General features: G+C 39.0%; 1 protein-coding gene across 4 annotated transcripts in view; it reads left to right on the top strand.

Moving 5' to 3' along the window:
- Positions 1-12,935: 12,935 nt before the first annotated feature.
- gsap (gamma-secretase activating protein) overlaps positions 12,936-26,735 on the top strand; it is a 73,320-nt gene continuing 59,520 nt past the window's right edge. For all 4 annotated transcript variants that reach the window (XM_031899025.1, XM_012960013.3, XM_004913025.4 and 1 more), the window contains exons 1-4: positions 12,936-13,507; positions 16,392-16,468; positions 18,508-18,564; positions 24,307-24,376. In XM_031899025.1, coding sequence (XP_031754885.1) covers positions 13,432-13,507; positions 16,392-16,468; positions 18,508-18,564; positions 24,307-24,376 — 280 coding nt within the window. In that variant the 5' untranslated portion in view covers positions 12,936-13,431. The remainder of the gene's footprint in view (positions 13,508-16,391; positions 16,469-18,507; positions 18,565-24,306; positions 24,377-26,735) is intronic.

Here is a 26,735-nt window from a genome sequence, read left to right as displayed (position 1 = left end):
AGGATAGATGCTGGCATGTGTATAAAAGAGTCTTGGAGAATAAAGTGTTTAAGTGAATAAAGAAGGAAAAATAGTTTGGAAAGTGGGCCCATGGTCTAAGGTTTTCTGGTGGGCCCCTGGGGTCCCAGTCCAACACTGGGTAGAACTGAATCCAAAACCTTAAAATCACGTGACTTTTGGTCATGTTGACATAGAAGTTACAAAAATAGAAGAGTGTGCTTCTTTTTAACCCGTCAGTAGCCTAATTTGCATGTACAAATTAAGATTTGGATTCGGTAATTGGGCAAATCTTTTACAAAGGATTCGGGGTTCGGCCGAATTGAAAAAAGTGGATTTGGGTTGCCCACAACAACGAAGATTTGTTGCATGGCGACTAATCTCCCTGTGTGTCACTGCCCTAAGGGGGAATTCTCATTCATCTAATAAGATGAATGATCTAATAAGATAAATTATGTTAAAGGAGAAGGAAAGGCTAATAAAAAGTTAATCTCATGCTGCAGGCATACCTTCAGTTGTCTCAATGGTGCCCTTAAGTCTCCCTATATTTCTCCCTTTCAGATGATCAGAAGCCTAACAGGAAGAAAAAATGCTGAGCTGTGTAAAGAAAGTTCCCATAATGCCTCACTCCTGCACCAAAAGCAAGACCGGTGTACATGCTCAGTTAGTAAGACTATGGGGGAGATATATCAATCATATATAATGCAGAGTGCCATTGATTCCTATGGGAGGCTTCCAAAATCATGCACAGAAGGATCAAAGTCAGAAAGGTTTTCCTGCATTTTACGATCGTTCGGTACGAAAATTTCGTGACTTTTGGATCGCCAATACGATATTATCGTGACTAATACAATTTTTTTCGTAAGCATATTCGTGATATTTGCAATCCTAAGAAATTATCGTATCCCTGTAGATAGTAAGCTCTTTTGGGCAGGGCCCTCTTCACCTCTTGTATCGGTTATTGATTGCTTTATATGTTACTCTGTATGTCCAATGTATGAAACCCACTTATTGTACAGCGCTGCGGAATATGTTGGCGCTTTATAAATAAATGTTAATAATAATAATAATAATAATAAATATCCAATCCGAATTTTTCCCATTCGGGATTCAAACTCGTGTTTTAATGAATCGGCTCCTAAGAGTCAGCTTCCTGCTGATTGGCTCAGATCCACATTCCTAAGGGGTGGTAGTGAGCATTCTTGAGGGAGGGGGGAGCAGGAGAGAGCAGAAAGCAGAGAGCTGAGTGTCTCTGGCAGAGGAAAACAGACACAACTAATATTTTGACAGAAAACTCAGTGCAGCGTTTCTGTGAGTGCTTATGGCTATATTTACATAGACCTTTCTTATAAAGCTTTCTTAGTTTTTACCTTTCTGTCTCCTTTAAAGTTATTTGTATATATAATTTCAATTGAAAGCAGTATATGCGTATCCTTTTATATTCACTGGTTCTGACCCTCAATACCTGTAGTGATTGGTAAAGCAGCTAGTTTCCTCCACATTGTTTCAGGAGTTGGAACTAAAATATACAGACAGATACTTTATCCAGATTATCACAATAGGGCAATTTACGACTGCAAGTGCAGTGAGCAAAGAGCAATTTTAAGTGCAATTACCATGTTTTCCCTCATAATGCAGCGTATTTTTTCTAAAGTTTACAACTTTTGCGTATTTTCTGCAATATTTTTGTTACTTTGCGCAACTTTGCGCCAATTTGTGCGACAAAATCGTATTTGACACCACGAGTACAAAGTTTCGGATTCATTCAAGCTTCGGTATGGTGACTTTCCTTGGGCCAGGTTGGAGTTGCAGAGTGCCATTGAGTCCTATGGGAGGCTTCCAAAATCACGCACTGAAGGATCAGAAATCAGAAAGGTTTCCCGCCGTTTACGATCATTCGGATACAAACATTACATAATTTTTGGATTGCACCACAATATTTTCGGACAAGCACGACATGACTTTTCGCAAAATTAATCAGAAATTATCGTGGTTAGTGCAATTTTTTTCCAATCATGCTTTTAATTAATAAATGTGCCCCATACCATAACATAATTCACATTGCAACATTAAGGGGGAGATTTATTAACATTTGAGTTTGATCTTTTTTCACAAGTTATTTTGCGCTAAAAAACATGAATTAGAGTTATGGTTCAAAAATTCGAATGTCTGGTAATTATTACGTGCAAAAAGCTCGAAACCTTGAATGTAAAAATTCACCATCTAAAAGCTTGCAAGTTTCTATAGAAGTCATTGGGAGTTGTCCTAGGCAAAGTTTGTAAACTCGAAAAATTTGTGGCATTTTTTTATTCGAACAAGTTTTCCTTATTAATAGATAAGCAAGCATTTGATATGCAAATTTATTTGATTCAGAGGAAAAAAACTCACAACTTACAAACTTGAAAATTGATAAATAAGCCCATAACTGTTGATGCAAAGAGCAATATCTGGTTCCAGTCATTTTATACTGCTGTTTTTGAAAAGTGCCTTAAGAAATATGTTTTACAGGCTATAAAAGATGAACATTGGATGACTGGTTCAGCATGTCATACAGGCAAAGACAAATATGTCTATGAAAATACATTTAAAATCTGGACAACTGACATACAGAACCCAAATTATCATTGCTGCTAAAGGACATGTTAACCACAAAAATATTGTTTTGCCTAATAAAAGAAAACATAATTCTAAGAAACTTTCCAATGTGAATTTATTAAAAATTATTAGTGCTTTAAAAAATTTTTGTAAATGTAAATGCTATAGAAAGCAGCATTTGCTGAACTCCTAGTTGTTACTTTATAAAAAATGTTGCAAATGTCAGTCTCCTCCAGCAAGACAGATCTGTCAGTCTTTTGCCTTGGGTTACATTGTTTCAAGATGCACCAGGGCAGAGAATTGAAAGGACAGACAAACACTGCTTTTAATAGCAGTTATATATACAAATAACTAAAAAAACATTGCAAATATGTAAAGAATGTATATTGCAAAGTTGCTTAGAATTAAGTTTTCTTTTATTAGGCAAAAAATTATTTTTGGGGTTGACATGTCCTTTAAGATCTTGCACATGATAAGCCCAAGAAGCTGGAGAAATTATCAACATTTCCTGTTTCAGAATATCTGCAGGGTAACAATTACTGTGAATTTCCGTTTAAGTGCCATCATGAGGTGCATGAAAACAGAGAAAGTCTACATTCAACAATAAATAAAAATATTGGATTCTATAAGGGAAATGTTAGTTCAGATAACCTTGAATACATTCATAGAAACAAACAGCCTGGCTGACATTATATTTAATACACACATAGGTGACAAAATGTACCAGTAAAGATATTAGGGTTGATTCACTAAGGTGCGTTAAAACGAGTGCTATTTATAGCATGCGTTAAAAATGTTATCGCATCTTATTTTTCGCGACTTAAAGCACAATTCACTAAAAGGATACTTGCGTTAATTTAGACGCGATGCTGTTTTCGTTATTTAAGTCGCAAAGACTATTTTCGTGCAGTATTTGACGCAACGCTAATTAACGCAGCACGCAGCGCTAATTAACGCAGCACGCACAAATTGGCACCGTGTGCTAAAAAACGCATGCCATATTAGCCATACACGCCATTACTTTTGGAAAACTACTGTTCTGAAAATGACCATTTCCCTGCAAACTGGAGGCTGCATCACTCTAGGGCCAACACATACTTGAATAAATCACACTGCAAAGTCCATATTGTGTTGCCAAAAGCTCATGAACTGTACTTTTCTATAATTACCGCCTGCCCCAAGTAGGTGTTAATTTTCGCACAGACTAATGCGATATTTAGCGCGTCTAAGTGTTTATGAATCACGCGTTAGTATTATATCTGCGTGAGAATTACCGCAATGCATTAAAATTAACACATTCGGTTGCACGCTATTTAACACACGCGATATGCGACTTAACGCATGCGATAATACTTTAGCGAATCACACGGTTTTTTTTCGTGTCAATTTTAATGCAAAAACGCATGCGATAACTCTTATTGGCCTTTAGTGAATCAACCCTATTGTCTTTGAAAATATAAAAATTCACCCCAGCACCATCTGGTGGTTCATTTAATGCAGTACGCTTTGCAGAAGTATTGTATTGTTAAATTTCATATTATATTGCTAAACTCTTAAAGGAGACATATTATATATATATATATATATATATATATATATATATATATTTATATATATATATATATATATATATATAAAATTATGAATAATATACGGTGCTGATTTCACTTTGTGCTAAAAATTAATCCTCTCTGTAAAAATTGCCCCTTTATTGCAGCTCCCTATAGATCATATCACTTCTCCGTCCAGTGTGAAATGAAGAGTGGGCATGTCCTAACGGTCCCTGCCAGAAGCACAGTAGGAGGGGGAGAGCCAATCACAGCCCTGCACTCACACAAGCAAAGACAGGCTTCAGTTCCCTATCAGATCAGCCTAGCTGCTGATTGGTTCCTATCCTACAGTGCAGAGTACAGAGGGCCGCCGGCTCCCCAACTCAGCCAGAGAATTCAGCCAGCAGGAAGTGGAACAGATGGGCGGGGCTAGTGGGGTTTTTGTGGAATTTCTCAATAAATCAGTCAGAAACACAACTTTTTAAAGCACAATCCTTCTATATCTAGGGGAGTATAATTCCCTGGTACATTCATAATTTTTATAGGCTATGTCTCCTTTAAGTGCCTTATAACTGAAGCCAGTTTCAAATTTGATAAAAGGTTTTATTCAGACATCTTAACGCACCCATAGTTTTTAGGAGTCACCCTGATTTAAGCCCCCTCATACAAACACCTGGAGTAACACTTCCATTACCTGTCAGTAATTTGCACCTGAAAACGAACTTAGCTATTCCATTGTGATGTGTAGAACTATCACCAAAGTATGGTGACAGATAGCTGTGTTTCTCATTGGTGTTTTTATCACCTCAACCCCCCAAAACATGCCTATTATGTCTAAAGTTCCTGTCACGAAACCGTAGCAGAGAATATCTTGTGGAGAAATGACTCTCCCCTACAGCTTCCACTACCCATACTCCTGAAAATGGAAACAGGAGAGGGTTAGGAGAAAAGGCAGGGAGGCTGTAAAATGTAAGGCAGGCTTGTAGTCAGGAACACGCAAAGGTCTTGGGCAGGCAGCAGGCAGATTCGTAGTCGGGAACAGGCAAAAGGTCTTGGGCAGGTAGCAGGCAGATACGTAGTCGGGGACAGGCAAAAGGTCTTGGCCAGGCAGCAGTCGTCAAAGTTGTAAGCAGAAGACGTCAAGCCAGGTAGCAAAGAGCGAAAACGGGGTCAGCAACGGATAATCGCAATCAAAATCAAGCAGGCTTAGTTTTACAGACAAGGCTGCAGACAACTTAGCACAGGAGGAGGTGTTTGGTGTCCTTAAATACACACCACTCATGCGCAGAGTCCTGTGGCGTCAGAAGGTCAGCGCGTCACGGACGTGAGTACCCTTACAGTGCCCCCTCCCAAAGAAACTTCCTCTGGACGTGAAAAGGCTTTTCAGGATGACGCCTGTGAAAATTATGTAACAATCTAGAGGCATGAATGTTGACAGCTGGTTCCCAAGAATCTTCTTCAGGTCCAAACCCCTTCCAGCGTATAAGGTATTGAACAGCGAGAGTTCAAAGTATCTTCAACCTCAAATTCCTCATTCCCATCCACCGTAATAGGCAAAGGAAAGCTAACTTTCAGGAAAGGGATTAGGCACAACTGGTCTGAGTAGAACCGCGTGAAACACTGGATGGATCTTGTACGAAGAATGAAGTTTTAGGTTAAAAGTCACTTCATTAATTCTTTGTATGATAGAAAAGGTCCCACAAATTTCATGCCTTAATTTCTTAGTAGGCACTGGTAGATTGAGATGAAGTGTAGATAGCCATACCTTATCCCCAATCTTGAATTCTGGGTCCTTCTTACGACGCTTAAAATTTAAAGTTATATTGAGCTTTCTTAATAGATTCCTGGAGAATAGGAATGTTGTTGGCCAGAAATTTCAGCAAGGCAGGATGGAAGCCAAGATTGGCAAAAAATGGAGACTGGTTTGTGGAAGAATGTCTTGAGTTATTAAAAAAATATTCAGCTAAAGGTAGTAAAGAGGCCCAATAGTCCTGAAGAAACGAGGAGAAACAATGTAAATATTGTTCCAAGGCTTGGTTGGTACGTTCAGTTTGTTCATTTGTTTGGGGATGAAAAGCCGTAGAGAGTGCTACATTTATTCCCAGGATAGAACAGAGGGTTCTTCAAAACCTAGAAGTAAACTGAGGGCCACGATCCGAAACCATCTCTTGAGGTAGCCCATGCAGCCTAACAATTTCCTTTATGAAGATATCAGCTGTTTGCACTGCCAAAGGCAGTTTAGTCAGTGGAATAAAATGTGCCATCTTAGTGAGCCTATCCACCAAAACAAAAATTGTATTATACCCAGAAGACTTTGGTAATTCCACAATGAAGTCAAGAGAAACTGAATTCCATGGATGCTCAAGGACTTGAAGAGGATGCAGAAGTCCAACAGGAAGGGCATGAGACACCTTGGAATGGGCACAAATTTCACAAGAAGAAACGAAAAGCTTACAATCTCGAACGATACCTGGCCACCAAAAAAGTCTCTGGGCTAAATCAACAGTCTTATGAATACCATTATGGCCAGCCAAAGGCTGATCGTGTACTAATTTTAAAGGCAAAAAACGAAGAGATGTAGGAACAAAAATTTGATTGCCCTTGAAGACCAAACCTTCTCTCACAGAGGCCGAAAACTGAGAGGGAAATTCAGACGTAGCCAGGTTCAAACATGACTTTAACTGAGAAATAAAATCACTTTAAATGAGGAAAAAAATTTTTGATTGAAGTATAGTATCCTCAGACTTGGTCTTAAGACTGTTGTTTGAGAATATTCTTGAAAGAGCGTCAGCCTTTCCATTCTTAGGCCCAGGACGGTAAGTAATATGGAAATTAAATCTAGAGAAAAACAAAGCCCAACGTCTAGAATTCAGTCTTTTAGCAGAAATGAGGTATTCCAGGTTCTTATGGTCAGAAAATATAATAAAAGGATGATTGGCGCCTTCCAAAAAATGTCTCCACTCCTCCAAAGCTAGTTTAATAGCTAACAGCTCTCTATCACCCACATCAGAGTTGATTTCAGCAGAGGTTAACTTTCTTGAAAAAAAAGCCACTGGACGTAGAAGATTCTTTGGATCATTCCTCTGCAACAGAATTGCTCCCACTGCAGAATCAGAGGTGTCTATATCCAGGATAAAGGGCAGAGATGGGTCCGGATGAAGTAAAATAGGAGCAAAAATGAAACGGGATTTAAGTTCATCAAAGGATCTTTGGGCATCAGAAGACCAAAAGAATTTGCTCTTGGACCTAGTTAAATTAGTAAGGGGACGAATGACTTGTGAGAAGTTCTTAAAGGAACAGTAACATCAAAAAATTAAAGTGTTTTAAAGTAATTAAAATATAATGTGCTGTTGCTCTGCAAAAAACTGGTGTTTTTGCTGCAGAAAAGCTACTATATAAATAAGCTGCTGTGTGGCCATGGGGGCAGCCATTCAAGCTGGAAAAAATAAGAAAAGGCACAGGTTACATAGCAGATAACTAGTAGATAAGCCCCATATAATTGGGGGTTTATCTGTTATCTGCTAAGTAACCTGTGCCTTTTCTCCTTTAAATGGCTTCCCCCATGGCTACACAGCAACTTACTTATATAAACTATATTAGACTTTCTGAGGCAAACACACCAGTTGTAACAATGCAGGGCAACAGTACATTATATTGTAATTACTTTTATACACTTTAATTTTTTGGTGTTACTGTTCCTTTAATAAACTTCCGGTAAAAATTAGAAAAACCAATAAACCTTTGGACTGCTTTTCGATCATCAGGGACTGGCCAGTTGATAATAGTTTTGACTTTCTTTGGATCCATAAGAATACCTTTATTCGAGATCTTAAATCCTAAGAAGTTGAATTCTTTCAAATTCACATTTTTCGATTTTAGCGAAAAGCTGGTAAGTGCGGAGTCTGGAAAGAACCTTATGCATATGTGAACAATGTTCATCCATGGAGTTAGAGAAGATCAAGATTTAAATAAACAATAAAGAAAATGTCAAGAAAATCTCTGAAAATATTGTTGACAAAGTGTTTGCAGGGGCATTACATAATCCAAAAGGCATAACTAAATATTCAAAGTGTCCATAACGTGTATGGAAAGCTGTCTTCCACTCATCTCCCTCTCTTATTTTCACCAAATTATAGGCTCCTCTAAGGTCAAGCTTGGAAAAGATCTTAGTTGTACGTAAGTTTTGAAAAAGTTCCGGGATGAGGGGTAAAGGATACCGGTTCTTAATTGTAATCTTGTTCAATTCCCTGTAGTCAATGCAAGGTCTGAAGGAGCCATCCTTCTTTTCAACGAAGAAAATTCCAGCTCCTGCTGGAGAGGTAGAAGATCTAATGAAGCCTTTCCTAAGGTTTTCTTCAATGTAGTCCTTCAACACCTTTAGTTCAGCTTCAGATATGGGATAAATCCTACAAAAAGGAATTGAAGCTCCTGAAAGCAAGTCTATAGGGCAATCGTACACCCGATGAGGAGGTAAAAAGTAAATCCCTTTTTATTCAAACACATTGTGAAATGCTTGATATACAGAGGGTAGGCGGTTAAGTTACAGGGTGGATGAGGAGTCAAGGAGAAGATAGCCTTGGCCTCATTTAAAATCAGAAAACAGCTGTTGGAACAAAAACTGGAATTGCACAATATCTTTCCAGAAGTCCAATTTATTTCTGGATTATGCTTGGACAGCCGAGACCCAGGATAACAGGAAACAGAGGTGAACTAATAACATCAAACACAATGTATTCAGCATGACCTTTAGTGGAAATAACTCTTAAAGGAACAGTCTCACAAGTAACGGGACCAGAGGTAGAAGTGGATCCATCGGCAAGTTTAATCGACCAAGGTTGGGACTTGGATCGAAGAGGTATCTTAAGATCTTTAACAAAGGTCTTTATCAATGAAGCAGTTGCATGCTCCGAAATCAATGATAGCTGTTACGTTAGTGCTTCTTTTGTGGAACTGCAGAGACAAAGAGAGGGTTAAATACGCATCCTTATTTAAGAGGCTTGTATACTGGAATGCAGGAGAGGATTTCTTACCCTCAGGATGAGTAGTGCATGAGCGTAGAAGGTTACTGGCCTCACCACAATAAAGACAGAGGTTTAGGTGGCGTCTCCTGATCCGTTCCTCAGCAGACAAAGAAGAACACAGAAGACCGACTTGCATAGGTTCAGCCTCCTCCAAACCAGCCGCAGCAGGAGTAGGGGCTTTGGGCATAACCCAGACAGGAGAAGAAAGTCCAGCCCTTTCTTGGCATCTGTCAATCTGAATGACCAGAGATATGAGATCATCCAAGGAGTCCAGGATACCAACACGGGCTAATTCATCTTTCAAGGATTCCGACAGGCCCAGACATAACTGATGTTTCAAAGCTACATCATTCCATTGCGTGTCGATGGCCCAGCGCTCAAATTCTGCAATATAATCTTCCACAGGTTGTCTTCCATGACACAAGGAGCAAAGAGCAGATTCAGCCGTGGATTGGCACTTATGGTCATTGTAAAGAGTAGACATGGTATGGAAAAAGGTGTTACAGTCATTGAGAATAACACATTGTTGTTCCAGGTGGCGGTGAGCCCAAGCTTGTCGTTCACCCCGAAGGAGGGAAATTACTACACCAACTTTAACTTGTTCATTAGCATAAGTCTGGGGCTTGAGAGAGAACAACAGTCGGCAACTGTTCATAAAGGAGCGATATTGGCTTCTGTCCCCAGAGAAGAAGTCAGGCATGGGAACCTTAGGTTCAGGGGCATTAATGGCAACTGAAACCCCCGAGGCACGGATGTTTGAAGAAGAAGCAGCAGTTGCCCCATCCTGAACCGAAGGAACACTTCCTGGAGGAGGGGCTACCGGATTGGCTTGAATCTGGGTTTAAAGTTGTTGGTAACCCTTCTGCAGTCAGGGCTGTGGGTTTTGTGAAATAAGGTTATGGGGGACTCTTCTCCGGAAGGGTTAAAAATACATTTTTCCCACAGTTCTTGGTATGTCCTCCTATGGTGAATTGTCTGTTAAATATTTTATAGATTAATCAGCAATGTTGCAGGAAAATGTATAATGGCTCTTGTATACTCTAGAAGTTGTCTTAGAAAGCAACTTCTGTTTTGATATGTTACAAAATAGTCTAAATCAGTGCTGTCCAACTTCTGTAACGAAGGCCAGATTTTTTCTGTCCTACATGGTGGAGGGCCAATAATGAAAGCCAGTTATAACCACTCCCCTTTTTTAAACCACACCTACTTTAAAACACACCCATGTTATCACAAGACCGTTTAAGAACATATCCACATAAATGGTGGTAGCCCACCAAAAGCCAAATACCTGGTGCTCCATGCAAGGATATCACTCATATGTAAAAAACGTTCATGAAGTCATATTAAGCCTTACCCTTAAATCCACATGCCTTCTCCACCCCTGTGGATAGCGCAGCAACCCCCAGAACATAAACACCTTAGGGACCATATAATAACTAGTTCCTAATGCTAACAAACCCCCACCATACTCCCTTCCCAGGAGTGCAGGCAGAGTATGACACACAGGCAGAGTAGGGCAAGCAGAGTATGGCACATACAACCAGCATAGGGCAGGCAGATTATGGCACATATAGGCAACATAGGGCAGGCCTAGTATGACACACGCAGGCAGCATAGGTCAGGCAGCGTATGGCACATACAGGCAGCATAGGGCAGGCAGAGTATGGCACAGGCAGGGTAATGCAGGCACAGGCAAAGTAGAGCAGGAGACAGGGATACCGATCAGGGTCTTTCAAGTGTGAGCAATGAATGGTCTTACAGGTGTGAACAATACATGGGCTTACAGGTGTGAATAATACAGGGGCTTAGAGCCTGAATCTAAGGTGTGAGCAATGCCGGGGCGCCAGTTAATCTCAGTACTGATACCAAGTAAGCAGTCACTTAAGTCAGACTTTAATGGGCCACACAAGGGAGGACAACGGGCCGCCAGTTGGACAGCACTAGTCTAGATGAATCATTAAACTAGAGGGTTCACTTCAAGATAAAATTCAATTAAGATACATCTTTTTTATGTATATGCTGTGCCAGTCTGCTGTAGCTGCAGCCAGCTAAATGTTGCGTGACATTAAAAAGCTGTGGACTAATGGGATGAAATTATAAATGTATCTCTTCATTAAGAACTACTAAATAACCATTAAATGCAGTGCAGCTTTGATCTCCGCAAGTATTGCGAACTACAATCTCTTCATACTAAGAAACAATTGAGAATTTTTAATAGATGTATAATGCAAAATAGGTATATATGCCACACAGAAGGCCAGTAATAAAAAATGTTGCCTTTATAACCCCTTTAATTTAAAAAATCAAATTATTAAATCTACTTCGTAATCATGGCTTAGGGGTTATCTTAAGGAAACTGTAAATATACCTCAGCATTAAGTTGTATGGCTACAAAATGTATACTATTAGTAAAAGTACTTCACAAAGTATTTTTTATCAAGCACTTATATAATGTAGCAAATAAGCCTTTTAAACACGATTTACACATTCTAAAAACTTTGTATGGAAGTTTGTTTATGAACATCTGAAAGTCATTATCAGTGGATTTCAAGCCACACTGGAGTTATAATACGCAAACTGTTACAGACACTTGAAAGTTTGCGGGTGGTGGTTATTTAAACAATATTTGTATGCTGCGTGTACTTTGAGAAAGGCGACAAAAACGTTGGTTGTAAAATAACATACTGTCATACAGTATGACTACTATGCACTGGGTTAGCAGACACAGGGCCCGATTCACTAAAGTCCGAAATAAGGAGTGCTATTTATAGCATGCGTTAAAAATCTTATCACTTCTTATTTTTCACTCGATTCACTAAAAGGACACTTGTCATAATTAAGAAGCAATGTTCTTGGCATTATTTATCTTACGATGACATATTTTAAAGCAATATATTACGCAGCGCACAAGATATTACGCAGCGCGCGATATTTTACGCAGAGCGCAATATATTACACACGTAACCATTACTTTCTGAAAACCACCATTTCCCTGAAAACTGGAGGATGCATCACTTTAGGGCCAACATATACTTGAAAAAAATACGACTGCAAACTCCATGTTGTGTTGCCAATAGCTCACGAACCACAATTTTCTTTAAGTACCGCCTGCCCCAAGTAGGGTTAATATTCACACAGAATAACACGATATTTTGCACGTTTAACGCTTCATATGTGTTTGTGAATCATGCGTTAGTACTATTTCTATTCGCTAATTAACGCAATGCGTTTTTTTTGTGCATGCGATATGCGGATTAACACATGCGAAATGACTTTGAGGAATCGGTACTTAATTATCGCATGCTTTTTAATGAAAAAAACTATGCGATAAGCGTTATTGACCTTTAGTGAATCTGCCCCTATAACGCTTATCGCATAGTTTTTTTCATTAAAATATGTCATCGTAAGATAAATAACGCCAAGAACATCGCTTCTTAATTATCACAAGTGTCCTTTTAGTGAATCGAGCGCAAAATAAGAAGTGATAAGATTTTTAACGCATGCTATAAATAGCACTCCTTATTTCGGACTTTAGTGAATTGGGCCTAAAGTATCTAATTTGTCTGAGCTCTGTCACTTTCACTTCCATTCTATTCTATTTCAGCAGAACAAACACACTGTACTATCCCTTCCTCAACTCTCACTATAATGTTATGCAAAATTTTATGGACTTCTTGAGCTAACTTCAGAATGGCATTTTTCTCAACCAATGAGTAAAGCTGTTAAACTATTTCATCTTGTGATTGGCTTCTTGTTGCATGTGGGGCGTGTGTCCGTATAGGGAAGCGTTGTAAGAATTAGCGTTCTGTAGGGGGGCTTAGTGTAGAATCTTTAATTGTCTTTTACAGTCTATAGAAATGTTTGCGTCTTCTCTTCATAGGCTATTAGGCAGTCGTAGCATTTTCGTTGTATAGGCTTGGTTAATTTGAGCCCCTTGAGTCATATGCTGTTTTTCTCTACAGGTGGCATTTCCGCATGTGATATTTCTTTTTTGTGGGGGAATGCATGTTTAAAACTAGTAGAAGCGATGTGGCTGTATGGTGCTCTGGCCATGTTCCCGTGAGGAGTTATAGAGAATAGGGGATTGCGCGGCGCTAGCCGGGGGCAGTGATCCTCCTTAGCGAGATAACAGTACAGTGAGGTGCCGCAGCGGTGGCTGTACCTGCAGGGGTGGGGAGGCATATGACGGGGTAGTTAGTTGGCTACAGGTGTGGACACTGTGGATTCTCTGCTCTGGGAGACAGTGCAAGTTGGAAGGAGGCGTCGAGATGGTCCTGGATTTCTGTGCAAGTTTTTCTCTGCAGAGAGATGTCATGCCGTGGATCCTGGCCCGGGAAGCCTCTGGTAATATCCTAGCAAACACTCGAGTTTGTGTAATTAAGAACAGTCACTGCTCTTTCACTGCCGGGTAGCTTGGAATTTCATTTCCTTCACAACACAAAAATAGGTTTAGGGTGGAGGTCTCTTAACAGTCAGGTTTTAAAAGTCTTAGGAGAAACCAAAATGCATCTGCACTGTTTTGGGCGTATATTTGACCCCTTAGAAAAATAGTGCGCTGCTAATGCATTGTTGCCTGTTAGTTATGAAATGCACCCTATTGTACAGGCTTTTTCTAATGGCATATAGTAAGCAGACCTCTGCACCAGAACTTGAGTGGTTAGAAAGCTGCAGTAGCACTTATTACAGTCTGACAACCTTCATTTATTCTTGATCTTGTTACAATGTTGTTGTATAAGCCAATTGTTGAAATTAGAAAGGCCTGACAGAAATATTCCTACTGTATGTCCTGTGATTGATAGACTGGTAAAGAAGGAGGATGACAAGTATGAAGGGCATTATGGAAAATGGAGTCTTTGTTAGAGATGAACTGTATACTGATACATTGTTGAAAAAGGGGTACTTAATAGGGGTAAATAAAAATATATTGCTCATTAGAGAACCACTTACCTGCAAACCTCTGGAATGTTATTTAAAGGAAACATTTCATATGGGGGGGGGGGGGGTGCATTTTTACAGGTTAGATTAATTTTTAGGCCAAAGTAAAACCAGCACCATATATTATTCATAATTGCCTACTCAATTAGGTTTTTTTTCTATTTATCCATATGTCTCCTTTAACAAAAAACATATCCGCACAAAGAAGGTTCATTGACAAAACTTAACATAATCAAATGGTAAACACTAGCAAACATGTGCTAATGAAAATGAGTAAGACTGGCATGTCTCATACTGCTGCAATGTATTCTTAACAGCTTTTAGATTTTTACCATCTCAAGTTTACTTGGAAGGCATCGTGTCCTTTTGATATGCCATAAATATTTCCAGTTCCTTTCTTCTGGATTGCCTTAACCATGCTGTTGGAAAAAAACATTTTTATTTTAGACAGAGAATAAAGGTCATTTTATTTTAGTGCATTTTGTGTATTGTTTTATTTTGAGATGGGCTTCAGGCTAGTTGAGCAAAAGCTATTAAATAAAAGAGGTTTTTAAAATTGCCACTTTAGGGAATCTTCCCAGTACTATAATTTTAATATATGGGTTAACACTTTTCAAAAGCCAAACATTTCTCCAAATGCATACTTGCAAAAGAATAATTTAACATGTACTATTTGTGCTGAAATATATTGTTAGTTTATGGCGTTATCATGTCCTTCCTCGCTCCATAAAATACATTCTACAGTAGAGCCCAGATTTTAAGTACCCTGATTTAAAGGGGGGGGTTCACCTTTAAGTTAACTTTTATTATGTTACAGAATGGCCAGTTCTAAGCCACTTTTCAATTGGTCTTCATTAGTTATTTGTTATAGTGTTTTAATCATTTGCAGTTTTTAAATTGGGGTTACTGACCCCGGCAGCCAAAAACTATTGCTCTGAGAGGCTATAATTTTATTGTTATTGTTACTTTTTGTAACTTTATATTCTATTTAGACCCTCTCCTATTCATATATAAGGCTCTCATCCAAATCTCTCCCTAGTTGCTAAGGTAACTTTGCCTTAGCAACCAAATAGCTGCCGGAACTCCAAATTGGAGAGCTCCTAAACTGGAAATGAAATAACTAAAAAAAACTAACAATAATAAAAAATGAAGACCAACTGTAAATTATATCAGAATATCAATATCTACATCATACTAAAAGTTAACTCAAAGGCGAACAACCCCTTTAACTCAGCATAAGTAGCACTACTCTAAATAGGATCAATGACACACAGCCTGATTCTCTGGAGTTTTGGCTGCTGTGTTTTTCAGCATCTAAAATTCTCCCAAACTGTCACCACTGCTTCCCATTCATTGTGTAAAAAGAAAATAGCTTTTGGAGATGTTATTTCTGGGAGATGAAACAGCCATTAATAGCTTCTTAGTTTTGGTGTGCTGTAGACTTCTGTGCCTCTGCTAACAAATTCATATGCTTTTGGAATATGTTGTCAATACATTTATTTTTGTTTATACAACCTAAGAGTATTTCTATCCAGCAAGACTTATTTGTGCAGTTTTAGGGCATGTTTTTGCATTTGTCTAAATTACTGGGTACATCCCATGCCTTCCTAAGCTAATGTGTGTTTTATTAAGAACAGTATTTGGATCAATATCAGTCTAAAACTGTTTTCATTGATAAAGCTATGTGATCGTGGCCCATGGGGTAATCAGAATCATGTTGAATCAAATTCAATAAACTGTAAATGTTTCCACATACTGTATTACATAATTTTCTGCAAGGGCCCCCAACTGGTCACCTCTTGAATGAATATTTAATGGGACCTAAACTCAGGAGCACTTAAAATTAAATGGGTTGTTCACCTTAAAATTAACATTTGGTATCATGTAATTATTTAGCATCTCTTGAGTTTGATGTTTAAGCAGTTATCTGGTTGTTAATGTTCAAATTACCTTAGCAACCAGGCAGTGGCTTCATTGAGAGACTGATATTTTTCTATAAGTAATAACATTACAATTGTAACCTCACAAAGCAAAAGTTTTTGGCTGCTGGGGTCAGTGACCCAATGTCAGACCCAGTGACTGGAAAGTGTCAGAAGAAAAAGGCAAATACTTGCCAGGAATTGGCTACTCTATAACATACTTGAAGTTGACTTTAATAGAAACTTGAAATTTGTTAAAGAGAGCTTTGTGTTTTTTTAGATTTGCTTTGTTACAACATTTTATTTAGATTTTTGCCAAAACAATATTTGCTTCCTAGGGTTTTCATTATTTTTACTAAAATATTATGTTTTAGAAATTTCAAAGAGGAACTCAAGGACCCTCCGTATTGTGAATGTTGAGCGAAATGGAAGAGTTCTCTTTACCTGGAAGGTGAAGTATACTTGGCAAACTATTTTATTATTATTATTTATGTTTGTAGTAGCAAAACGGCACTTAGAAGCCAGGTAAGAAACTAATGTTAAAGAGGTTTCTTCTGCTATTTTTATATTAAACCACGTTAATGCATTAGCATCTACATAGTTACATAGGGTTGGAAAAAGCCCAGAGTCCATCAGTTTCAACCCTTCCAAGTAAACCCATCACACACAAACCTATACTGACCTATCTGTACACTCACATACATAAACCTATAATGACCTGTCTATACACTCACATACATAAACCATATATACCAACATCAGTACTAACTGTAGATTGTAGTATCACAATATCATTTGGCTACTATGCTTGTTCAAAAACTCATCCAAGCCCTTCTTAAAGGGCATGTAAAGCCTACATTTTTCAACAATGTATATTAGTTGGACAAGTCTCCCCCACCCAAATGGAATCATGTGTACTGCATATATCCCCTCCGTTTAGTGCACCGGTACATGGGGAGATTAGTCGCCCAAAGACAAATTTACACTGTCGCGGGTGACTAATCTCCCCGCAGTGCCATCCCACTGGATAGAATGTAAATCACCAGGGGGATGGCATACGCGCCGCAGCAATGTCCCGCAGTCGCCCGAAGTTGTCTTTGGAGGAAACTTCTAGTCAGTGGGATGGCATTGCGGGGAGATTTGTCGTGGAGTGACTAATCTCCGCATGTACCACTGCCCTTACCAGCACAATCAGATATTCCTAAAACAAATAGCAGCTTTCACCCAGTGGCCATTTTTTTGTCTGACACATCATCAGTTACATTTAAATCTGCAAACAGCATTAATTGGATTACAGCAGTGGTCCCCAACCTTTTTTGCACCAAGGAAATCTATGTGATTAAGGGGATGCTGCAGCCTTACTATCAACCTCTGGACAACCAGTGGCAGGTATTGAAAGATTTCAAAGAGGTTGTTCACTGATTACATTTTTGTTTGTGCGGTTTACATGTCCTTTAAAGGCATTTACAGAATTTCCCATCACAACATCACTAGGAAGGGCATGCCACAACCTCACTGCCCTCACAGTGAAAAACTACCTACGCTGCTTACAAATAAAAGCTCCATTCCCCTTATATAAAGGGATGGCCTCTGGTGCGCTGATCATTTTTATGGGAAAAAACCCCAACCTTGAGAGTCTAACCTCACAATTTTAACCCTTCCATCCCTAGTTTAGTTGCATGTCTCTGCACTCTCTGCAGCTCATTAATATCCTTCTTAAAGGAGAAAGAAAGGTAAAAACTAAGTAAGCTTTATCAGAAAGGTCCAGGGTTGGACTAGGGGGCGCAGGGCCCACCAGGGCTACCACCCCAAGGTGCCTCCTCCAGCAGGGGCCCCCAAGGAGAGGCCTTACCTTAAGTCAATGCCCTTTTTTATGCAAGACAGCACTTTAGTAGCCACTGAATGACACTGCCAGGAATTAGACAACTTGGTATCTTCAAAAATCCCCAGATTCTTCTCAATTGAGGATACCCCAATGTACTACCATTTTGTGTATAACTCGTGTTAATATTCTTTCTGCCAAAGTGCATAACTTGCACCTGCACTTGTCAACATTGAACCTCATTTAACTTGTTTATTAATGACCTTGAGGTGGGCATAGAAAATACGGTTTTTATTTTTGCTGACAATACTAAATTGTGCAAAACTATAAGTTCCATGCATCCTCTAAAGCCCTCTAGCAATGTTGTGACCTGATAGTCCAATTAAAACTTTAAAAGATTAAACAAAATTGTAACTTCCTGGATGACAACCGTTGTTTCTACATTTGCCATTTTGAAACACAGATGATTGGTTTGAACTACATTTTTACAGAAATTCCTACAAAGCCTTTGAGGAATTATTGAAAATGCTTATAATGTGTCATGATCCCACACTGCTTACAGAGAGGCTGCAGTTTTCTGTTTTGCTTAAAATTTCCTAGAAAAATAACTTCTTTTTTAATTTTAAGTGTCATCATGAGTTTTTTTTTATTTTTCCTGTAATCTGTAGGGAGGCGATGGTCTTACCAACATTGGTTTGTATGATCCTGATTTAAGACAAAATGAGGTAAGAAATATATTTTCACCAAAGTTGAAATCCCTGAATATATTCTAGTCTGCTTTAAAAGTTATTAGTTAATGTCATTGCTATTGAAAGCATCATTTGCTTAACTTCTGGTTATGATTTTTTCAAATAATGTAGCAAAAGCCAGTCTCCTCCAGGAAGACAGGTCTGTTAATCAACTGGTTTATGTTAGATTATTTCAAAACACTGCTTTTAATTAGGGATGCATTGAACCCACTTTTTTGGGTCCTAAAACCCCCCCCCAACAGATTCTGTTGAATCCCGAACCAATCCCTTGGGAAGGGTTAAAAATTGTCGTGCATGGAAATTTTTTCCCCCTACTATTTAACCCTTCCAAATTCTAATTAGAATATGCTAATTTATGCTAATTATGATTAGTTTGGTTTGGCTGGGACCGTGGATTCGCCTGAAAATGAATCCTTGGATTCGGCTCGAATCCCAAACCGAATCCAGGATTCGATGCATCCCTATTTTTAATAGCAATTACATATACAAATTGTAACCATTATAAATTTGGAATTAATTCATATTGAAAAGTTGTTTAAAATTGGCCGGGGTGGGCCAAGCTGACCGGGCTCCCAAGGCAACCCGGTCAGCCATTGTGACTCCTCCCACCACCACCCCTCACATGTGCCCACTCATGCAAACAAATACACGCATGCACGATAAGGTTGTGGGTGGGGGGAGCGCACAGTGTAAGGCAGCAGGTGGGCAAGAGAGTGCAGTGTACAGGTAGGCAGAAGAGGTACCTGCCTACTGTCCCCCATCGTTGCACCCTAGGCAGGTGCCTCTTTTGCCTTTCCCTAGTTCCGGCCCTGAAAAAATAGAAGTGCTATAGATGGAGAATAACGAAAGGAAAAGTAACGCCAAGAAATACAAATAAAATTTCCTTGGATGTCCTCCATATCAGTTGGACTGGGACGCCAGGGGCCCACCAGAAAACGTTACACCATGAGCCCACTCTCCAAACTATTTTTCCTCCTTTCTGCACTCAACCTCTTTATTCTCCTAGTCTCTTTTTTACATGCTAGCATCTATCATTCCATCTATTCCTCCTCTTTGTTCTCATTCAGAAATAGGGAAAGACCATGAAGCAGGCCAAATGGTCAGGAGCAGGAGGGCCCACTGACATCTGGGCCCACCGGGAGTTTTCCTTGTATCCTGGGGGGCCAGTCTGACACTGCTCCATATCAGCACTATTTGGCATATCATCCCCCCCATGACCCATCAGAAGGACCCTCCACAAAGCTTTAAAAAGCGACCCACCCCATCTATGGCGTATTCACTCCTATGAGGTGTGAATTTTAAAGCTCTTAATTGGTATACCTCTAAATAGTTTTTATTTAATTCTGGAAGTTGGTTCCCATGGTGTGTCAAGCACTGCCCACCTGTTATCATAGTGAGGTGATATGGTCAGGTTGGGGTCACACTTATTTTGTAAGTGTGTTTCTTTGTGTAGGTCTGGGTCCTAGCAGGATTCCCTTCCCTTAGTATTACTGTTCGTTCTGTCTTATTTTTTAGGTTGGATTTGAGATCGACTAATCGTATAAGAAGTCTCTGGTACATTACTAGGTTCCACACCTGGAGTTGTTAGCATGGCAGTCAATAGGTTACTGTTGTGAAGTTCAGCAAAGTTCTTGCAGTATTATCCAGAAGTCTTTCAGAGCCTAGTTTCCTCCAAACTGGGCATTAGCTTACTATGTCACTGATAGTGCTAATATGTAGGACGTCCAGGAAAAAGAGAAAATTGTATCATACTTACTGTGATTTTCCTTTTCTGGATGTACTCCATATGAGTACATTCCTATCCCTTCTACAGTGGTAGTCTTAAAGCTCCTAACAAAGATGCCAAAGACGGGGTGGCTTTTTAAAGAAAGCCTTCTGATGAGGCATGGGGTGCAGGGATATCCTGGATAGTGCTTATATGGAGGATGGCCAGGAAAGGAAAATCACAGTAAGTATGATACAGTTTTCCATTTTAATGTACTGTTTACATGCACTGGTAAAAGTTGTGTGTTTTCTTCAGAAAGAATCTTTTACGCCACAGTTTTGAACATTGACTTTACATGCTTATAATTTTGCCATAAAAATATTTGCCTAATGCTTTTACATTACCCCATCCCCTGTGTTTCTCTATAAGGGGCCTGCCATATTGGTGCAGCAGGAGTCCCTTAGCATTAGAAGCTATAACTGACAGGCAGGTTTAGGAATTATTACAAAAGTAAACTTATCACCGAAACATGATCAACATGACCTATAGGTAACTTTTTATGTACATTAATATTTTGAAGAGTAGTTATTAAGTGTCAATATCACTTTAAAGGGGAACCATCACGAAAATGAAAGCTATATTAAAACTGAAATGAATTAAAAATTCTGTACCATTTCTGAAATAACAACTTACTTTTCACTGTCCCACTCTCAGCATCTGTCTGTCTTCTTTCCCTCTTCGTGCAGGAGTTGGGTGTCAGATTTTGCGAGCTAGAGCCAATATATCTATTGGGAGAGGGAGCTACTTTTCCTAGAAGATGTTTTAGACTCCTGACACATGCATGACAAGAAAATGGAGAGAGACAGATGCTGGGTGGGGGAGAGTAGAGAATAACTTATTTTAGTATGGTGCAGCTTATATTATATTTTATTTTCATTATTCTACTACCCAAAGAAGGGAGAGACCCATCAGACCCGACTTCAAACAAACCCATATTGATGTTGAACCAAGATTCAAAATTTTGACTAAGGTTATGGGGGACAGACTACTAAAATATATTCACTGAAATACTCACAAAACATCAAGTAGGCTTCCTTAAACACCAACAGCCAGTCCAAGCATTCACTGTTACCTAGAATAGAAAAAAACTTGGCATGTTACAATGTTACTAAAATAAAGCCTTTCATAGGATATCGCATGCACAGATACGCTGACTAAAATTTCAAAATTTTTGTATCCGAATGCTTAATTAATTTAAAAACGTATATTCTACCCCCTGGACATTTATCACAGTAGAAAAATCCAATACAGAAAAGTTTATGATTAGCAGAGGAACATGACAAGGTTGTCTGCTATCTGTCTTGCTATTTAACCTGGCCATAGACCCTTTCCTAAGACATTTTATCTCAAGAATCCAAGTAAATCACACAGTTGAAAGTTATAGTTTTTGCAGAGGATATACTGCTTTTCATACATAAACCCCAAACAGAAACTTCAACATTACTATTCACAATACATAGATTCGGACATGTAGCCAGCCAAATTAACCTCAAGAGACTCCACTTTCATAACACCTCATCAATTGAGGGGCCCGCAGATCTCCCATTTCAAAAAGCCAAACATTACGTTAATACTTAGGTATAAAAGTTCCAAAACCTTACAAAGATACCAATTAAACATTAGGTCATTTATTGATAACATACATGATACACAACAATGGAAACACATCAATCTGACCTTTTTAGGAAGGATCCACTAATGATTTTGTTTCCGAAAATACTTTATCCTATACAAATGTAAATTTACAAATATTGTATCAAACCAAAAGATCTAAATTGCCTAAACAACATATTTCGTATTTTTATTTGGCAGAATAAATACCCCAGAATTTGCATGATTTCAATTACAACAACCAAAAACACTAGGAGCCGTCAATCTGCCAAATATTAAAACATGCAACGAGGTGGCATTGTTATAAATCTAGATCAATATCACTCAGAAGGCTTTAGCCTAGATTTCCTTATTCCCTCCCTATTTTGAGATGTTACTTTGGCAACAAAAGAAAATCCACTGTTCTTGAATACTTATAACGACTTTGCAATCTCTGAAACACAGTATTTCTCTACGTTACTCTTCATGCTTAACTTGGCTAGGGAAAAAGATTTTCCCTATAGGCCTATCCAACCCAATCTTATGCACTTGGCGAGACAAATTAATACATATATATAAGATATCATAAAAAGGAACCTTGTGCCACTCTCCCAGACAGAACTAAAACAAAAATACCCACATCCCTATACATCTTTCTTAGCCTGCAAATAGTACACTTCACTAGACATACAACTCACAGACTAAAGAAATAGATACAGTTATAATAATCTGATAGACAACCTTTGGAGAGAAAGGACCACAAAACAATCGACCACACAAATATATTACCCATTACGACTACTCGCAAATAGATACAACCAGGGCCGGATTTGTAAGCCAGGCGCTCCGAGGCCGGCCCCCTGCCCGTCGCCCCCAGCCCCCCCTTGCGATCGCACATGCAAGGGTCTTTACAATCGCAAACGAAGCAGTGGGGGAGAGGTCCCCATTGCTCCATATGCGAGAAAAACTTTAATATTTTGGTGCGGCGGGGCATCATGCTGCCCCCCAATTTGTGCTGCCCTAGGCCCAGGCCTTTGTGGCCTTTCCATAAATCAGGGCCTGGATGCAACATGATCCCACAATCGTATACTTAACAGTCTATACTTTTCTAAACAACATGGTACAACATGGAAGGGTAATCTGCTCTTCCATAGTCTGTAAAGCTTCACAATTCGTTTCAGAAAAATCTCTTGCATTGTTATATGTTATCTTAAACATCCTTTTTTGTTTTTACTGTAATATTCACAATGAGTATTAATTTAATTTACTGGGTGAACACCTTGTCCGGAGATAATGTTGTATATGTATAAAGACATAATTAAAAAAATGTTACACATTTATTGCTCTCAATTTTGCTTTGTCATAAAAGAGATCAAAGTAGTATACTGTTTAGTGCAGTCTTTGGAGAGTTTCGAATTACGGGAAGGCCATCTACCATATACTCCATTTTAATCAAATAATTTAGAATGTTTAAAATAATTTCCTTTTCCTTTCTAATAAGAAAGCAGTACCTTGTACTTAATCCCAAATAAAATATAATAAATCCCTAGTGGAGGCAAAACAATCCTACTGGGTTTAGTTAAAGGGGTGGTTCACTTTTAAGCAAACTTTTAGTATGTTATAGAATGACCTATTCTAAGCAACTTTTCAATTGGTCTTCATTATTTATTTGTTAAAGGTTTTGAATTCTGTATGCCCTCTATTTGCTACTCTTTGTAGTTTTTAAATGGGGGTCACTGTGAGGCTACAGTTTTATTGTTATTGTTACTTTTTTACTTCAGCCCCTCTCCTATTCATATAACAGTCTCTACATCCAAACCATTTTCTGGTTGCTAAGGTAACTTGGACCCTAACAACCAAATAACTGCTAAAAATCCAAACTGGTGAGCTCCAGAACTGAAAATGAAATAACTAAAATGCTACAAATAATAAAAATTAAGGCAAAAAGTTAACCCTTTAATGTTTAAATGTTTTTTTTTAATATACCTAATGTATGGAGATCCAAATTATGGAGGGTTTTACTGATAAAGTATCTTTTCGTTATTTGCATCTACTAAGAAATCATTTAAACCTTAAATAAATCCAATGTTTTGCATCCTATAAGGTTTAATTATATCTTAGTTGGAAGCAAGTACAAGGTTCTGTTTTTTTACTACAGAGAAAAAGATTTTTAAAAAAAAATTAAATTATTTGATTATAATTAAACTAGTGAGAGATGGCCTTCCCGTAATTCAGAGCTTTCTGGATAACGGGTTTCCAGATAACTGATTCTATACCTGTTTCAGTTCTATTTTGTAATAATTCTAAAATCAATAGTACTTTTAATAATGTATCTTAAAATCTTCAACATTTACTTAACACAGATGCTTTATTCATTTGACAAAGATCTACTTATTATAAGCTGTTCAGTGAACTGTGAAAAAAGTCTGCTTGGTAAGTATATTATTTGATGAAAAGCTTTGCAGTGCAGATTTTTTACTGTCAAAATACTACCATTATAACAGAGCTTAAAGTATTTTCATTTTTAATGAACATATATTGCAAAGTTACATAATTATGTAGTTTTTCATTAAATAATTTTCAATTATTGGGTTCACTTTCCCACTAACCACCATACTTAGTTTTACAGTCCTCTAAATTAAACGAGTACACTAAGAATGAGCTTTGTATATTGCAAATGTGCTATTGAGTGCAGCAAATGTAGAAATACTCAGCTCGTATCCTGTCTGTGACTAAAATAGTTTTGCCATTCTGTTTTTATTACACCTGGTGCTGGTTGTTATAATTTTTACAGAGCCAAGCTTCGCCTGTGCAGTTTATATAATAGATATAGAACTTGTGTGTTTGAAGCAAACACACCAGTTCTAACAGTGCAGTTCTAACAGCACATTATATTGTAATTGGAAAGGGAAGTTTGAGAACAAACTTCATGTTGGTTTGAAGTCACTGAATGAAATCTGATCTGTTGTTGGCTCGGCCCACTTTTTTAACCTTGGACCGCAGTTATATAGTACAGTGCTGTCCAACTTCTGTTGTACCGAGGGCCTGAATTTTTCCGACCTACGTGGTGGAGGGCCGATAATGGAAGCCAGTTTTGACCACTCCCCTTTTTGAAACCGCACCCACTTGAAACCACACCCATGTTATCACATGATAACCATATTAATGGTTGTAGTACAGCAAAAACCTGCCATACTCTGCCTGCCCTACCCTGCCTGTGTGCCATACTCTGCCTGCCCTACCCTGCCTGTGTGCCATACTCTGCCTGCCCTACCCTGCCTGTGTGCTATACTCTGCCTACCCTACCCTGCCTTTGTGTGTGCCATACTCTGCCTTCCCTACCCTGCCTGTGTGTGCCATACTCTGCCTTCCCTACCCTGCCTGTGTGTGCCATACTCTGCCTGCCCTACCCTGCCTGTGTGCCATACTTTCACTGTGTATGCCATTCTTGGCTGGTTTGTGCCATACTTGGCCTGTGTGTGCCATTCTCTGCCTGCCATACCCTGCCTGTGTGTGCCATACTCTGCCTTCCCTACCCTGCCTGTGTGTGCCATACTTTCACTGTGTGTGCCATTCTTGGCTGGTTTGTGCCAAACTTGGCCTGTGTGTGCCATACTCTGCTTGCCCTACTCTGCCTGTGTGTGTGCCATACTCTGCCTTCCCTACCCTGCCTGCGTGTGCCATACTTTCACTGTGTGTGCCATTCTTAGCTGGTTTGTGCCAAACTTGGTCTGTGTGTGCCATACTCTGCCTGCCCTACTCTGCCTGTGTGTGCCATACTCTGCCTTCCCTACCCTGCCTGTGTATGCCATAATCTGCTTGCCCTATGCTGCCTGTATGGAACACACAGGCAGCCTACAGTGACACAATGCTGGCACTGCTCCTACAGTCTGCACAATAACTATATATTAAAAAACCTTTTAATTGCAGTACCACCTCAGTATATGTTCTTTTTGTGGTATGCAGGGATTATTTGTGGGTTTCTACTGCTCCTGAGGTGTGAACACAGGAACAATGGGGGTGATTACAGCCTGAGCCTGAGGTGTGAACACTGCAGGGGGTGAACAATGCAGAGATTAAAAGGTGTGAACAACACAGGGGATTACATATTTAAACAATACAGCCTGATTACAGCCTGAATCTGAGGTGAGAACCATGCAGGGGGGGGCAGTTAATCACAGTACTGATACCATTTAAAGCTTACACAAGAGTAAGCCATCAAAGCAGCCAGACAGGTGGAGGGCCGCCAGTTGGACAGCACTGATATAGTAAAAACCATTGTGCAAAGTTTTGGGACCCTGGTTTTAATAGTGTCTGTCTGGCAGCAATTTAAATTTCCTCACTGAAAGTCAATGAGTGATATCTGATTGATGGTTGGTGGCTCTGCCCACTTTTTCTAACCTGGAACTGTAGTTACCCAGTGACTAACTCTGCAAAGTTTAGGAACCCTAGGATTAATAGTTAAAGAACGGCAGCAGTTTAAATTTAAACCAATAAAAGTCAATAGGTAAATTGTGGTTGGTGGGTGTGCCCACTTTTTCTAACCTTGAGTCGAAGTCACCCAGTGACAAACAGAGGGCACCTTAGCATAAATAGTGTGAGAATGGCAGCATCTTAAAATAAAACCAATAAAATTAAATGGATGAATCTGATTGGCTGTTAGTGGCCCAACCCAATGAAATGTAATGGGTGGAAATGGATTGGCTGGAAAATGGTGGCTCCATCCACTTTTTCTAACCCTGAATACGTGGTCAGCCAGTGACTGACAGTACAAAGTTTGGGAACCCTGACA

The sequence above is a fragment of the Xenopus tropicalis genome, chromosome 3, assembly GCF_000004195.4.
Source record: "Xenopus tropicalis strain Nigerian chromosome 3, UCB_Xtro_10.0, whole genome shotgun sequence".
In the NCBI taxonomy this organism is placed as follows: domain Eukaryota; kingdom Metazoa; phylum Chordata; class Amphibia; order Anura; family Pipidae; genus Xenopus; species Xenopus tropicalis.
This window is presented reverse-complemented; position numbering and strand designations above follow the sequence as displayed.